Source organism: Typopeltis vanoorti, chromosome 22 (assembly GCF_054136105.1).
Source record: "Typopeltis vanoorti isolate ZY-2024b chromosome 22, IOZ_Tvanoo_1.0, whole genome shotgun sequence".
Taxonomy (NCBI): domain Eukaryota; kingdom Metazoa; phylum Arthropoda; class Arachnida; order Uropygi; family Thelyphonidae; genus Typopeltis; species Typopeltis vanoorti.
Genome location: NC_143570.1, coordinates 94,442,868 through 94,458,181, shown reverse-complemented (window position 1 = coordinate 94,458,181; position 15,314 = coordinate 94,442,868). Strand labels below are relative to the sequence as shown.

General features: G+C 37.7%; 1 protein-coding gene across 1 annotated transcript in view; it reads left to right on the top strand.

The window, feature by feature from the left end:
* LOC150094573 (integrin alpha-9-like) overlaps positions 1-15,314 on the top strand; it is a 670,422-nt gene that overhangs the window by 367,426 nt on the left and 287,682 nt on the right. Inside the window, exon 16 of the mRNA XM_090411817.1 lies at positions 14,824-14,975. Coding sequence (XP_090267943.1) covers positions 14,824-14,975 — 152 coding nt within the window. The remainder of the gene's footprint in view (positions 1-14,823; positions 14,976-15,314) is intronic.

Below are 15,314 nucleotides of genomic sequence, written 5' to 3'. Positions count from 1 at the left end.
CAGACTGTAGGAATTCAAGGATCTGCAGTCTCTAGTGTGGTATGTTATTATTATTATTATTATTATTACGGGTATCTCCATGGAGTCAGTAGACTCATCGCGGGAGACCCAAACTAGCAAAACAATATCTGTCATATCTCTTCTTGAATTCATTTACAGATGAAGAGCTCACAACAAAGTCAGGCAATGAATTCCACTCATTCACCACCCTCCAGGCAAAAAACCTTGTTCTGACACCTTTGTTTACCACACTCTTCTTTAATTTCCAGAGATGACCTCTTGTTCTTCCATCACTATCACACAGCTGAAACATTTCCCCTGCATCAATCCTATAAAAACCTTTTAGTAATTTGAATGTTTCTATCATATCCCCTCTTCTTCGCCTATCAACCAATCTCTGCAATCCACAAACTCTCAATCTATCAATGTAGGGAGCATTTTTTATATCACTCACCAACTTAGTCACTCTTCTCTGAACCCTCTCCACAGCCTCCTCATCTCCAAGGAATCCAGGTGACCAGACCTGAGCACAGTAATCCAAATGTGGAAGTATCAATGCTTTATAAAGGGGAATAATAACCTCTTTATCTCTGGATGTCAGTGTGTTCCTCAACAACCAAGTAATCCTATGTGCAATCTTGGACACCTTAGCAATGTGTCCTCTGAACTTCATCTCCTTATCTACCAATACCCCTAAGTCCCTAGCCTCATCAATCTCTTGGAGTACCTTTCCATCGATGTAGTACACAGCTGGTAATCTTTTAATCCCAAAATGCAAGACTTTACACTTTTCCACATTGAACTGACATCCATTTTCTTTTGCCCATTTTACCAGCTTATTTAAATCCTCCTGCAAACTTTCAACATCAGCTTGATTTTTTATTGCACTACACAACTTTGCATCATCAGCAAACAACTGAATATCTCCCTTTAAGCCGTTTCCTATATCATTTATATACAAATTAAACAACATTGGCCCAAGCACAGAGCCCTGAGGCACACCACTGGTCACCTGCCTCATTCTGGACTCGGCTCCTCCATACACCACCTTATGGTATCTCTCCCTGAGCCATTCTCCTATCCATATCACCAATTTAATATCCATTCCCATCTGCTCCAATTTGCGTAACAGTGTTCTATGGGGTATCCTGTCAAAAGCCTTAGCAAAATCCAGAAGTACCACTGTGTAGCCAGTTCCTTTGTCCAACTCTGATGTTATTCTATTATGGATAGTTAATAGATTGCTAAGGCAGGATCTACCTTTAACAAAACTATGTTGGCCTCTATAGAGTATCATATCCTGATCCACCCATTCTTGAATTTTGTCTTTAACCAACTTTTCCAATACTTTTACCACCACTCCTGAGATGGTGATTGGTCTGTAATTCAATACTGCAGTTTTAGAGCCACCCTTATGCAAAGGAACCACTTTGCCTAACTTCCACTCCCTAGAGACCATACCAGAGTTCAAACTTAAATTAAATATCCAGGTAAGAGGGGTTGACAATTCATTTGCACATTCACGCAACACCCGAGCTGATATTCCATCTAAGCCTACCGCAGTGTTTGCATTTAAGTTTCGCAATATATTTAATACCTCTGATTCTTTAGCTTCAATTCTCACATTAGGTATTGCTATAGGTATAGAGATATCCTCACTTGGGTGATAGACTTTTGAGAAGTGATCACTCAGTAACTCGACTATTACATCTGATTTTGTCACCTCAATACCATCAGCACCCACTAAGGTTATCCTTCCGAAGTCATTCTTCCTCTTACTTGCCACATAGCGGAAGAACTCTTTGGGATTACCCTTGATCTCTTTGGCTAAGGTCTTCTCATAATCTGATTTAGCTTTTCTTACTATGCTGGTAACCTTCCTAGCTTGAGCCTTGTACTGCTCATGGGTGTCCTGATCGCCCTTCTCCTTGTAAATTCTCCATAACATTTTCTTTTTTTGTAGTTCAAGCTTGATACTACTGCTCATCCATCTAATGCCTGCCTTGTTTGACCTCCTGACCATGGGGACACAATCTGATATTGCTTTCCTCAGATACCCGCTGATTTTATCCCAAGCACTGCTAACATCTTTCCCTTGCAATATGTTCTGCCATGGGATGGCTGCAAGCTCACTCCGAAGCTTGTTATAATTGCCTAACCTGTAGTTTCGTACATACCCCTTCTTAATAGAAAAATCCACAGATTTTGCAACCTCCCAAGTCAATACCACATGATCGCTTTCACCAACTGGAGGTAACGAGGTCACCTTACTTATGCATATAACCTCTGAACCAATAACCAGGTCCAACACTCTCACACCACGTGTCCCTTCAGTTACGTGCTGTTTCAAGTAATTATCTCGTAGCAGATGTATGAACTCCATTTCCTTTTTGCTACGTGATATTTCCTCCTTCCAATTGATATCACCATAATTAAAATCCCCCATAATAATCACTAAGCCTTCACTCATTGCACTAAGTTGCTGATGCATGAATTCAATATCTCCCCCTGTACTCCCTGGCCTATAGCAGCATCCAACTGTATATTTGGTTGCGTTGGTCACTATTTCGCACCAGACTGCCTCAAATGAACTCTCATTCACATGTCTATCATCATGATATACTACTTTCTTTGGCTGCAACACATCAGCTATCATCAACAGTACTCCTCCTCCTGTTCTATCTTCTCTATCCTCCCTGAAAATACTGTACCCATCACATTCAATTCCAGTGACCACATCTTCTGCTGACAGCCAAGTTTCACTAATGCCTACAACTTTTGGTGAGATTTCACTGACTAATGCCAAAAATTCTTCTCTCTTATTTCTAATGCTTCTAGCATTGGTATACAAAAATTGCAGATTCCCTCTAGATCTTGTACCGGCTTTAGAACTGATATATAAGTCACTAACTACCGTAGTCCTAAGCCGATTTTTTTTCCCTCTCTTCTGCAATTTATTCTGCCTATAAGGATCAATAAATACACAATCAGTGCTAATGTTTCTCTCTCTTACACTCAACCTTTTCAATATTAGTTTCCCTGCCCAATAACTTCAACCTGTTCAGAAAACAATAACTTCTTCAATCTCTTATGTCCTTCCATGTTAAGATGCAGTCCATCTCTAGCATACAACTGCCTTTTTCCTTCAAACACACTCCAAACATCAACAAACTCCAGACCTCTTTTTCTGCACATTCTTGCAATCATATCATTCATTATCATTGCTCGTCTACTTAACTCGTAATTGTCAAAACGAGGCAGCACACACACTATTCTCCCATTGACACTTTTGCTCTTCACAATATCTAATAATGTTCTTAAATCTTTTCCTACCCGATTTATACTACCTCTCAGGTCATTCGTACCCACCATAACTATCATCTTGTCTGTTTCATGCCCTCTCTTTATTGCTAAAGCCACTCTTTCTATTGTACCATCAGCCAAGCACTCCTCATGCATACCACTCTCCATACCCTTAATCATAGAATCACCATATATTTTACCACTATTAACTTCATTCAAGTTCACACTCATGGACTCATTCTCTACACTATTCAGCATGACTCTCCCAGCTTCATTACTCAACTCTCTATTACTTACCCCCCCACTCTCACTACATCTCATTTCTTCTTGGCCACTTGTGGTTTTATTATGTTGACTCCCAATCACTCCCATACTATTTATTACTGAATCATTCACCAAAGACTCACCCATATGTAATCCTGTTCTAGTTACTTCAGCTAAAGTAATCTCTATAGTCCTAATTTCTCTGTTTAACACATTAAACTCAGCTTTAACTTCCAGTATCTCCTTACCGATCACTTCCACTTCCTCATGAAGAAGATGAAGGTCATTTTTCATTTTCATAAACTCCCGCCGAAGTTCTTCCGCTACGGTCCCGATGTCAGCTTCCATTCCTAAACGCTCCAGCCTATCCCGACACTTCTCACATACGTCGACATTTTCTTTCTTTTCATTTTGCCAGACCGACCACAGATCCTTCACATTTTTCGGTGCATACATGTAGCAGTTTCTGCAACGCATCCATTGCGAAAAATCTAACGCTGAGCCAGCCTTTCGTGTAGTAGTAGAAGTCCTGCGCGCCGCTGACGTACGTTTCTTGTTGGACGCCATCTTTACACGTTGATATAGTGAAACAAACGGCAGTGAAAACACTATACAACACAGTTCTAAACAATAATACCACTGAAGGACACTTGTTTCTAACCGATGCACAATTTTAGCACAATTTGTGACAAAAAGCCACACTATATTTAACTTTAAAAACACGTTTTCTAGACTAGCTTAACTCGACCGCCACATTTACCAAGGACATGTTGGTTCCAACAAATGCACCAGTGCCATCCTTGTTGTGAAAAGAGCTGTGTAATGTGTAGTTTGGGTTGAGGTGTACACTGGCTATTGAGGTTGACCAGTTGGGGGTCTGAAAGGAATATTAATTCTGATTTAGATTACTGTAGGTGGTGGTGCACATTGTTTATATTATTGTTTAGGCTTGAAGTGGATGTGGAAACATTTTTTTGTAAGCATTAGTGTTGGTGGGTTGTTTAGTTGGATTTCTGTTGTCGTTAATGATTTTTTTTTGTTGTTGGATTTTTTATGATTTTATTTTTATTATTTTGTGTGGGAGAATTTTTGAGATCCACAGTAAAAATGCATCTCTTTCAGTTGTTCATTATGTTTGGTGTGGAAGAGATAAAAAAGGAAGTGGGGCATGCAGTGAGGTGACACTCACAAACATACCACCTATACAGAGGGGAGTTGGTCTCCTGTGCATATGTAGCCTCAACAGTTTCCCCCTGCAGTTCTTGGTCTCCCTGAAGTCATGAAATGGCAAAATACGTGGTTGCAGGATTTTTTGTTAGCTGATGGGGAAACCTTTAGGTTTGTTACTACCTGGTTCAGTCTCATGATCTAACCAACAGCCGGCTTGTGGAATAGTTTTCCTGCTGTACCCTCAGATGGGGTAGGGTCTGGTATCCCTACATTGAGATTGTTGTCTTTGAGGGTATCACTCTCACTGCATGTGGGAAGAGTGTGGGGGGGGGAGCAACAGAAACTGGAACTTTTACTCTAATGACCTAACATGGGTGCAGCCACTTCAGGTCTCTAATAAGCAAGGTGGCGGTATTTCACTGGGTGACAAAAGACATCTACCACCTACAAGTTAAGTTTGCATTTCCTCCAACTAGGGAGGATATGCTTTTGCGGCAGCAATGATCACCAAGTGCATCACGGCCCCATTTGTAGAAACAGGCTATGCTGCTGGAAGGTGGGGATGACTAGACCGTGAGAGTCTATATATTGCACATCAACAGCCCTTTATATATAGTGAAACCTATGGGGTACCCATAACTATAGAATGTGTATATCACAGTAAATAACTTTTTTATTATGTAAATATTTCATCTTATGTATCATAAGACATCATCAGTGCAACTAACAAACAACAACAGGAATTGAATTCAAAAAACAGTATTGCATTTGCTTAAATACTTGAAGTAATTTTAATTAGATTCCTGAAGTAGGTTCTTTGCAAGGGAGTGGTTAGTTAGTGGAATGCATTGCCTGAGTGTGTTGTGGGTGTAGACATGTCGAATCAGTTTAAGGCACGGTTCGATGTGCAGTAGTGTGTACCTCCCATGATGAGTCTCTGACTACATGGAGGTCAGATGTTAATAATTTCAGCCCAGTAATTTTTAATCCATGACCACATGACTGTATATGTAGAAAGATGCCAATTTAAGCATGCACAATACCAATACTGTTTTTAAATTAAATTTCTATTGTTGCTTGTTAGTAATAGCCCTGTAGTAGATCCTCTACCAGTCCACAATTTTTTTTTTTTTTAATTGGTTGATGAACATGATCTCTTCTGGTTTATTATTCTATGTTGGAAAAAAAAGTTTTCCTTTTTTTAGATTTTAAAAAAAAGTTTTAAAATGATGTATTGCTTTCAGTTCTCGTTCTCTCTCTCTGTCTCTCTCACACACAGAGAGAGAGAGAGAGAGAGAGTAGCAGCAGGAAGTAGCAAAGTACTGTCAGTGAAAGCATAGCAGAGAAATTATGTCCATTCATGCTGAAGTAGAAAACAGCATCATATGATCAGGTATTTTTTAGGGCTGCTACATGCTTAGTGTTAGTGAAAAGCTCTGGAAAAGATAAGTGCTACTTTGTGTAATAATTGGCAATATTGCTTGCATTTTAGTATACTTTTGTTTAGTTTTCATAGCTTAGTGTGTCTGCATGATAGCTGGCTTTGTGGATTTGTTACTTTTTTTAATTCATTTTTTAAATCTTTCCTTGAGTGGAACACAATAACAGTATTCATGAGGTCTACATGCCATGCAACACAAAGATGAAATGTTGTTAATGATGTAGATTTTTGAAATTAGTTTGATGTTGTAAGTGCAATGTGCATGCATGGTGAAATGTGAAAGATGTGTTTATGAAGAGATTGAACGGGAGACGAGAGAAGGTATGGATTTCAAGCAAGTGTGATATTTTGTTTGACTACAGTTATCAGGGAATGTAAAACCGACTGAAGAAATCAGTTTTACATTCTGAAGTGTAAATGAAAGAAACATTAATGAAAGCTAATGAGACTGAGGTAATGAAAGAACACAAGAATAAAGAAATTCAATTAAATGATATTGGATCAAAAGGAAGTACGAATAAGGAAACAAATCTGTGCAGTAGAATGTGAGGTTGCAAGACTATATAGTGAAATTGCCAGAATGCATGATTTGAAGAAAGAGTTTTTCAGAATGAAAATGAGGCATATGAGGAGTGATATTAGGCATTTAATGGAAACAAATGAGAGTGCAAAAGAATAGAATGAAAGAAAAAAGACAAAAAGGTGACAAATGATTCGTGAATAGCAATGTATAGAGATTAGATTATTAGAAGATTAGTTAATGATTGGTTAACTTTATTGTTTTGTCTGTTTTTTTTTTTTTTTTTTTTTTTTTTTTTTTTTTTTTTTTCCTCTCCCATATAGTAAACCTATAGTACAACTGAACATCTCCATCCAAATCTTCACCTATATCATTAATATACAAGTTAAACAGTAATGGACCTAAAACAGACCCCTGAGGCACTCCACTAGTGACTTTCCTTTTCCTGGATATTGTTCCCCCATACACAACTTGTTGATACCTATCAGATAGCCAGTCTCCAATCCAATGCACCAATCTAATATTCAACCCCCATCTGCTCTAGTTTGACTGTCAACCTATCATGAGGTACTCTACCAAAAGCCTTTGCGAAATCCAAGTATATTACTGTGTATCCTTTTCCTCTGTCCAAGGAAGCAGTCACTTTATTGTAATAAGTAAGTAGATTAGTAAAAAAAATGACCTCCCTTTAGCAAATCCATGCTGTCCACCAAAGATAATATCATTGTTGTCAACTCAATTCTGGATCCTAGTTCTCACAAGCTTCTCCAACAACTTAACCACAACACCTGACATGGAGATAGGCCTATAGTTTGATGCTTGAGTTCGATTATTGAGTTCGATTCACAAGATAGTGGCACAATCTTGCCTTCCTTCCACTCCTTAGGAACTTGACCAAGTGCAAGACTCGTATTAAAAAAATATGTCAAGGCAGGTGTCAACTCCTTGGCACATTGCTTCAGAATATGTGGTGATATATTATCCATTCCCACAGCCTTATTAACATCTAGTTTGCTCAATTTCCATTACACTTCTTGCTTACTTACAGTCAGTCTCTCCTCCCCATTATCAACTGCTCTCAATCCCTCCATGAAGTCGCATTCACAAGATTGAAAGATCTTTATGAACTGCTCATTAAGTATCTCCACCACACATTCTGCATCAGCTGTCTTTATACCATTTTCTCCAATCAATGTGATCTTCCCATAATTATTCTTTCTTTTGCTGGCTACATATCGAAAGAACTCCTTAGGATTCTTTTTGGCTTCATTAGCCAACTGCTGTTCATACCTCTCTTTAGCTACCCTCACTAACCAAGTCACTCTCCTTGCTTGGTCTTTGTAGACCTCATGGAATTGGTTATTTCACTTCTCTTATGCTGCCTCCACAATGTCCTTTTTCTCTGTGTTACATGTTTAATCTCTTTATTCATCCATCTCACACCCACCTTATTTAACCTTCTCACCCTTGGAATACATTTAGACACTGCATCTACTAAACAGTTTTTGAAAATCCCCCAAGCTGCATTGATCTCTTTTCCAGCTAACTCTTCATTCCACACTACACCCGCAAGCTGTCTCCTGCGCTCTTCATAATCACCCCCCCTCCCTTGTAGTTCCACATATACTCTTTTCTTACCGAGGTCCTCACACTTTTGGCAACCACCCAGGTAATCACCTCATTGTCACTCTCACCAATTGGTGGATGATTTGACACCTCATTTATAATTACATCCTGTGATGAGATGACCAAATCCAAGACCTTCAATCCTTTCGTGCCCTCTGTTACATACTGTCTGAGGTAGTTATCCCTCCAAAACTCAAGAAACTAATTTTCTTTACTTCCAGTTGCTATCTCATCATTCCAGTCTATATTGCCATAATTAAAATCACCCATAATGATCACCCTTTTCTTATTTACTTGACTAATTTGATTGTACATTTCATTATCACCACCATCCACATTACCTAGTCTATAACAACATCCCACTAAGTATTTGATTCCATTCACCTCTATCTCACACCATACTGCCTCAAAACCACTGGCACTATTTCCCTCTTGCATCTCTATTTTATATGGACATAACTCTTTCTCTATCATCAATAGCACTCCTTCTCCCTTTTTTACCCCTTCTGTCCTCGGGAAACACATCATACCCTTCCATCTCTATTCCTGTCAGGATGTCATCCTCTTCCAACCATGTCTCACTTATTCCAACAATCTTTGGGTGAACAGACGCAATTAGTGCAACCATTTCATCTGCCTTGTTTCTTATACTTCTAGCATTTGTATACAAACACAAAAGCTCATTTCTGGATCTACAGATAGTTCCACTGATACCACTCACTCGATGTGTTCTCTCCATGCTCAACTGGGGCCATTTTCCCAGTCGAGTTATTTATTATTATTACAGGTATCTCCATGGAGTCAGTAGGCTTGTTGTGGGAGACCCAAACTATCAAAACAATATCTATCATATCTCTTCTTGAATTCATTTACAGATGAAGAACTCACAACTGAGTCAGGCAATGCATTCCACTCATTCACCACCCTCCAGGCAAAAAACCTTATTCTCACACCCTTGTTAACCACACTTTTCCTTAATTTCCAGGGATGATCTCTTGTTTTTCCATCACTATCACACAGCTAAAATCAATCTTATAAAAACCTTTTTAGTAATTTAAATGTTTCTATCATATCCCCTATTTATTTCCTCAAATACCTCCTGCTCACTCACAATTAAGCCATCCCCTTTTATGTCTTACACTTAAGTTCCTCATGATTCCACCCTGATCAGGATGAAACACCCTTATAAAGTGAGCACTGAATACCTCAATAATGTCTTGTGCAGCACTTTCTACCACTTTCATCCATTAACTTCATCTTACCATGAGCACTTGCATTTTTCTTTTGTGTGACTTGCCAATTTCTGCTCATACTCTACTTTTGTTTTCCTTACTGAGTCACTCTCCTGGCTTGTTCTTTATACGTTTCATGTAACTGATTATTACCATTATTCATCTTGTACTTACTGCAAAGTACTCTCTTTTTCGAGATTTCATGCTTAAGTTTCTCTTCATCTTCATCTGGTTTCAGGACTGTACAAGGATAGTTATGAGGATCGGCTGAGAGAATGTGGACTGCAGAGTTTGGTGGATAGAAGGAGAGGTGATATGATTGAGACTTTTAAACTGTTGAGAGGTGGTTACAGGGTTGACACTGGGGAGTTCTTTCGCTTGGTTGATCAGCGGGAAGGAGTGATGACAAGAGGCCATCCCTGGAAGTTACGAAAGGAAACTGTGAGCAAGAGGGTAAGGAGTGGTTTCTTTGTGTGGAGGGTGGTTGAGCCGTGGAATGCATTGCCTGATGGAGTGGTGGGAGCAAGAACGGTCAGTGGGTTTAAGGAGTGGTATGATAAACTTTGTGTTTCTCAGGGGGGGACCTCCCCTCGATGAGTCTTGACAGACTTTATGTCTTAGAAAGGACCTCCCTCGATGAGTCTTTTGACTCCTTGGAGGCCTGAATAATAATAATAATAATAATAATAAAAAAGTTCCACATTCATCCATTTTACACCTACCTCATCCTTTTGGCATTCAGAATACATTTACACATTGATGCTGTTATGTATTTCTTTGTGAGTTCCTACAGTATTTATTTCCTTGCCACTCAACTCCTCGTTCCATGTTATAGCTGCAAGCTGTCTCCCAAGCTTTTCATAATCACAAGCATTATAATTCCACATATATCTTTTCCTCACAAGTCTGCATATGATTAGCTACAATACAACTGATGACTTCATGATCACTTTCACCAATTGGAGGAAAGTGTGAAACCCCTCTCACAATCACATCCTCGGATAAAAGGATCAGATTTAGAAATCTCAATCCTCGCATGCTGTCTTTATGTGCCGTGAGATAGTTCTTTCAGGAAATTGGTTTTCCTTATTCCCAAATGCTATCTCTTCATTCCAGTCTATATCATCATAATTAAAATCACCCATAATAATTACCCATGCTTTATTCACTAATCCAAGTTGTTTATACATTTCTTCATCACCCCCCCTCCACATTCCCTAGATTAAAATAAACCAACTAAATGTGTCTTCCTCTCACCCTGCATGTTAAATAACACTGTCTCATAACTGTTGCCACTATTTCCCTCTTTCATGTCTGCCTTATGTGGACTTAATTCCCCTGCTATCATCACCCTTTGTTCTTTCTTGCCCTTTCTATCCTTGGGAAAAATACTGTATCATTCCATTTCTATTATCTTCATTCAATCATGTTTCACTTATTCCAGTGATTTAGGGGTGAATAAACTCAATCACTGAAACCATTTCAACCTCCTTATTTCTCATACTTTTGGCATTTGTAAACAAACGCAGTTCCTTTTTAGATCTATAGCCAGTCCTATTCAAGCCATGTGTTGTTTGTGATTTCCCCACCACACCTGCCCAATCACCTTTATCACCACTTTACAACATGCATCTGCTCGGTCTCAACTTTCCTACCAACGTTTGTAATATACTCCATCTTCACACATACACACTCACTGGTACTTTCAACATCCACTCTCCCTATAAGGTACAGCATGATCACTGTCACCAATTGGTGGTGAAATAGCCATATTCTTGACAAAAACCCCTTCTGATGCTATCAGCAAATCCAACACTCTTTGACCTTGAGGGTCCTACAATTTTATCTTTTCCCTCCCCAGACATACTTAAAAGGTATGAACCAAAGGCATATGTTTCCACCCCTTCGCCATATACATAATCATGTTCGAAGACATTCATATCTTTATCACATATGCATACCATAGCTGAACTTTCATACACATTTTCCCCATTCCTACCTTGATCTAGTTTCCCTGACTGTCTGCATTTAGGTCTCATACTAAGAGATAATTTCTCCTTTGTCATATTTTAAATTTTTGCTCCCATGAAACTAGAAGTGGTGACTCCCTCGATAAACACAAATTTTAAAATTGAGTCGCCATACCATATCACCTCTTTTTCTTAGATTTTAACAGACTTATCTTGTTATTAATATTTTTATTAATAACAAACAACATTGTTCTGATCCTTTTTCTTATCCTAAGTTTAGTCAAACGTTTTTTCACTTTTTCCAATTCCCTGGTTGATTTTCTAATAATTTTCTTTTAATCGAGATATTTCTAATGTCAATGTATCCTCAGATAAATTATCATCACTGTAGCAGTACTTTTGTTCATCAGGCACTATTTTTAAGAGTAGTAAAAATGAATAATATTTCTGCAATTATGGTATAAAATGCTGTATCACAATAATTACACTAAAAACTACAATAATATGCTTAACTACACAATTAAATCTAAGAAAACACTTCATAAATCAACAAAAATCACAAATCTTTCAGCAGCTCTCTAGCATGTCTTTTCACCTGATAGCCTCGACACAGCATATCCTCCATTATCTTTCACTCTTCGCAAGTCTCCTGATATTCATCCTCGCATCCTTCTTATGTATGATTCATTATTATGTATTATAATGAATGATCCACTTAGATCATTCATTCCTATAATCGCATCTAACTTTCTTGCTCATTTCTTCCTTATGTCCAATGCCTTAATTATCCTACTCATTTTCCCATCCAGATAGCAGACCTTATGGCTATCCCAGTAACCAGTCCTTTAATTACGGAGTCTCCATATACTGCTATTCTGGAATCATTGGTCACCTCTTTTACTCTTTTTTTTCTTTCTCTTGCGCACTTATATTAGTTTCCACCTAGACATCTAACATCACTCCACCTATTCTTCATTTCATTTTTCATTTTCAATAACCGTTTCATTAAATTTTGCATTCCAACAATTTCACTCTCTATCAATCCCGCAATCTCACTACCTCTAGTTCTGCCATACCTTACTTCTGTTTCCTCAGCAATACTTTCTTTTGCTCCCTTATCACTAACTTTTGCTTCTACATCTTTGCATTCTTTCACTTCCTCAATTTCTCTAGCTTTTGTTTCATTTCCATTTCTTTCATGTACACTATCTTCTGTCTTTTCTGCCAGTTTCACATTCTATGTCTCGTGGTCCAAAAATATATTGCACTTCCGACAGATCCATACTTTCTCTCATCTCGTTCACTCTCTCTCTCTCTCCACTAATGCATATCTTGCACTCCGTGCATACATGTTGCACTCACAACATCGAATCATTTTCGAAAAGTCTGTCGGCAATGCCACTTGACTTCATGGTGCTCGCCTAGTAGCACTAATCAAAGCTTGTGTGGTTGACCTTGTGACTGTCATATGTCATACTTCGACAATTTAAACTAATAAATCTGGCAGAATTCACACCAAATATTATGCACACACACACTTCGTTATCAAAAATAAATAAAACCCTAAAATTCATGAAATATTGCCACTTATTATTCAAAATTGCACTTATTTTTTCAGAGTTCTTTCTAACACTGCATAACTTTCGGCTCTCTAGTAGTCGAATTTACCAAAAAAGATTACAAGTAACTATGCAGGCTTCAGAAACCAGATTTAACAGAATAGGGTGATTAATCTTTTTTATTATTATTATCACATAACACCTCCAGGGCATCCAAAGACTCATAAAGGGAGGGCACCTGCTCAACAGCTCGCTGTCTCCAACACTCTACTAACCGTAACTATTTGATCATGTACACCAATGCCATCTAACAGCCGACCACCACCACCACTATTTTTATAGACAATCGCAAACATCTATGCCTACAGTGGGATTTGAACCCACAGCCTTTTGGCTGGAGAGCGGATATACTAACCACTCGGCCAACCAGGCTGGCTATTTTGTAGTCTGTTTATTAATTGCATCTGTTTTTCAGGCCAGTTTGCCTGTTTTGCAAGGTGATCAACCTGACTTTCTGGGAAGAAAAAGCACTTCCACCTCTGTATGAGCCTGGCTAACTCACCTTCACTTAAAGCTCTGATAAAGATTCTTTGCATCTTAGGTAGGATTTGAACCCTGGTCTTTCCAACCAAAAGGCATCGTCAAATCTCTGAGCAATGGATGCTCACTACTGAAGGTGTATTGTATGAAAATATTGACACGGGCAATGATGATATACCATGAAACTATTATTACTACTACTAAACATTGTAAATCCTGTAAAAATTGCATTCAAGCTGTTATCATACTTTATAACTAAATTTAATTTGTACGTTGACATACCTGGTGTAATATTATCCTATAAATACTTATCTTCAAATTAGGTATCCTGTGAGAGGTATTTCTCAAAACTAAAGTACATTCTGAATAGACTGAGAAATTGTCTTAGGCTGATTGTTAACAATTCATGCTAATGCAAAAATATTTAATAAGCTAAATGTGGGTATTCTTAATGAATTAGCATAAAAATGTATTATTTTTTCAAAATAAGTTATGTATTAATATAAAAATGTATAAATATGTATAAGCACTTCCTGGCCTGGTTGGTAGTGTAGTTGGCATATCCCTCTCCAACAAACAGGATGCATTTTGAATCCAGCAGTAGGCAAGGATGTGTGTGCATGCCTTTAGGTGGGAGATGAATTTCATCACCCAGTCGAAATCCACCATTCTGCTTGTTGGAGTCATTAAATGGTTTAAAAAAATTCTGCATTTTGTCTCTAGAGCAGGGATTGTATAAAAATTAAGAAAAACACAGAATGATATAAATTTAATAAAAGTAGAATTAAAAATATAATAAATATGCTAATCTTAATTAATAAAAATAATATTTCACAATATGGAGGTGGTGACAAGTGATAGACAAAAATAACAAAATGAAGGGTTGGTGGGCCATTCTCAAGTAATTTGCTAGTCCTCTTTGTTCACTGCTGCTGTTCACCTTTACTTACTCTCTTTGATGGTTGTCCATCACATAAAGAGTGATGAGTGAATAGAGTGTTGCTGGAGCATCTGGAATGTTAGTTTTTTGGTTCAGTACTCAACCAGCAACATATCAATATGATATGTTGCTGGTTGAGTGAAACATCTGTGATGAGGATCTATCTTCATGGAGATTTAATATTAATAATAAAATGTTTGTTTTTACTTTTATTATATTGATTTCTTAGCCATATGTTAACAGTTTGACTCTTATCAGATTTTAATGCGATGTTAGAGATGGACATAGGAAAACCAGGCATGCCTCGTGGATACATAGTTTCTGGAAAGGGAAAATCTACTTTCGTTAGTCAAACAGTGTCATTAACTGAAAATCAGAAAAAGTGTTTCTCTCAAGAAATACACATTTTTGTAAGTACTAAGAATTTCTTATAAATTATTCTGAAAAATGCATATAATCATATTTTTCCCTTCGAGAGAAGTGTGTTCTTTTATAAGGTATCCTAGATAGAAAAAACTGGATTGTCGCAGTGTAGATTAAAAAATGGTCCCTTTGATTTTTTTAATTTAATCATTCTTTCATTATTTTAATTTGGTATTTTCATTTCTCCAGTATTTATTTTGAGTAAAAAATCTCAAAAACACAACTGAAGACGGATGTCATCACCATAAGAAACTAATGGAAATGAGGTTGAGACAGCAGAAGAATTAGATAAATACGATGCTGGTATAATTTGTTTTACCAATAAG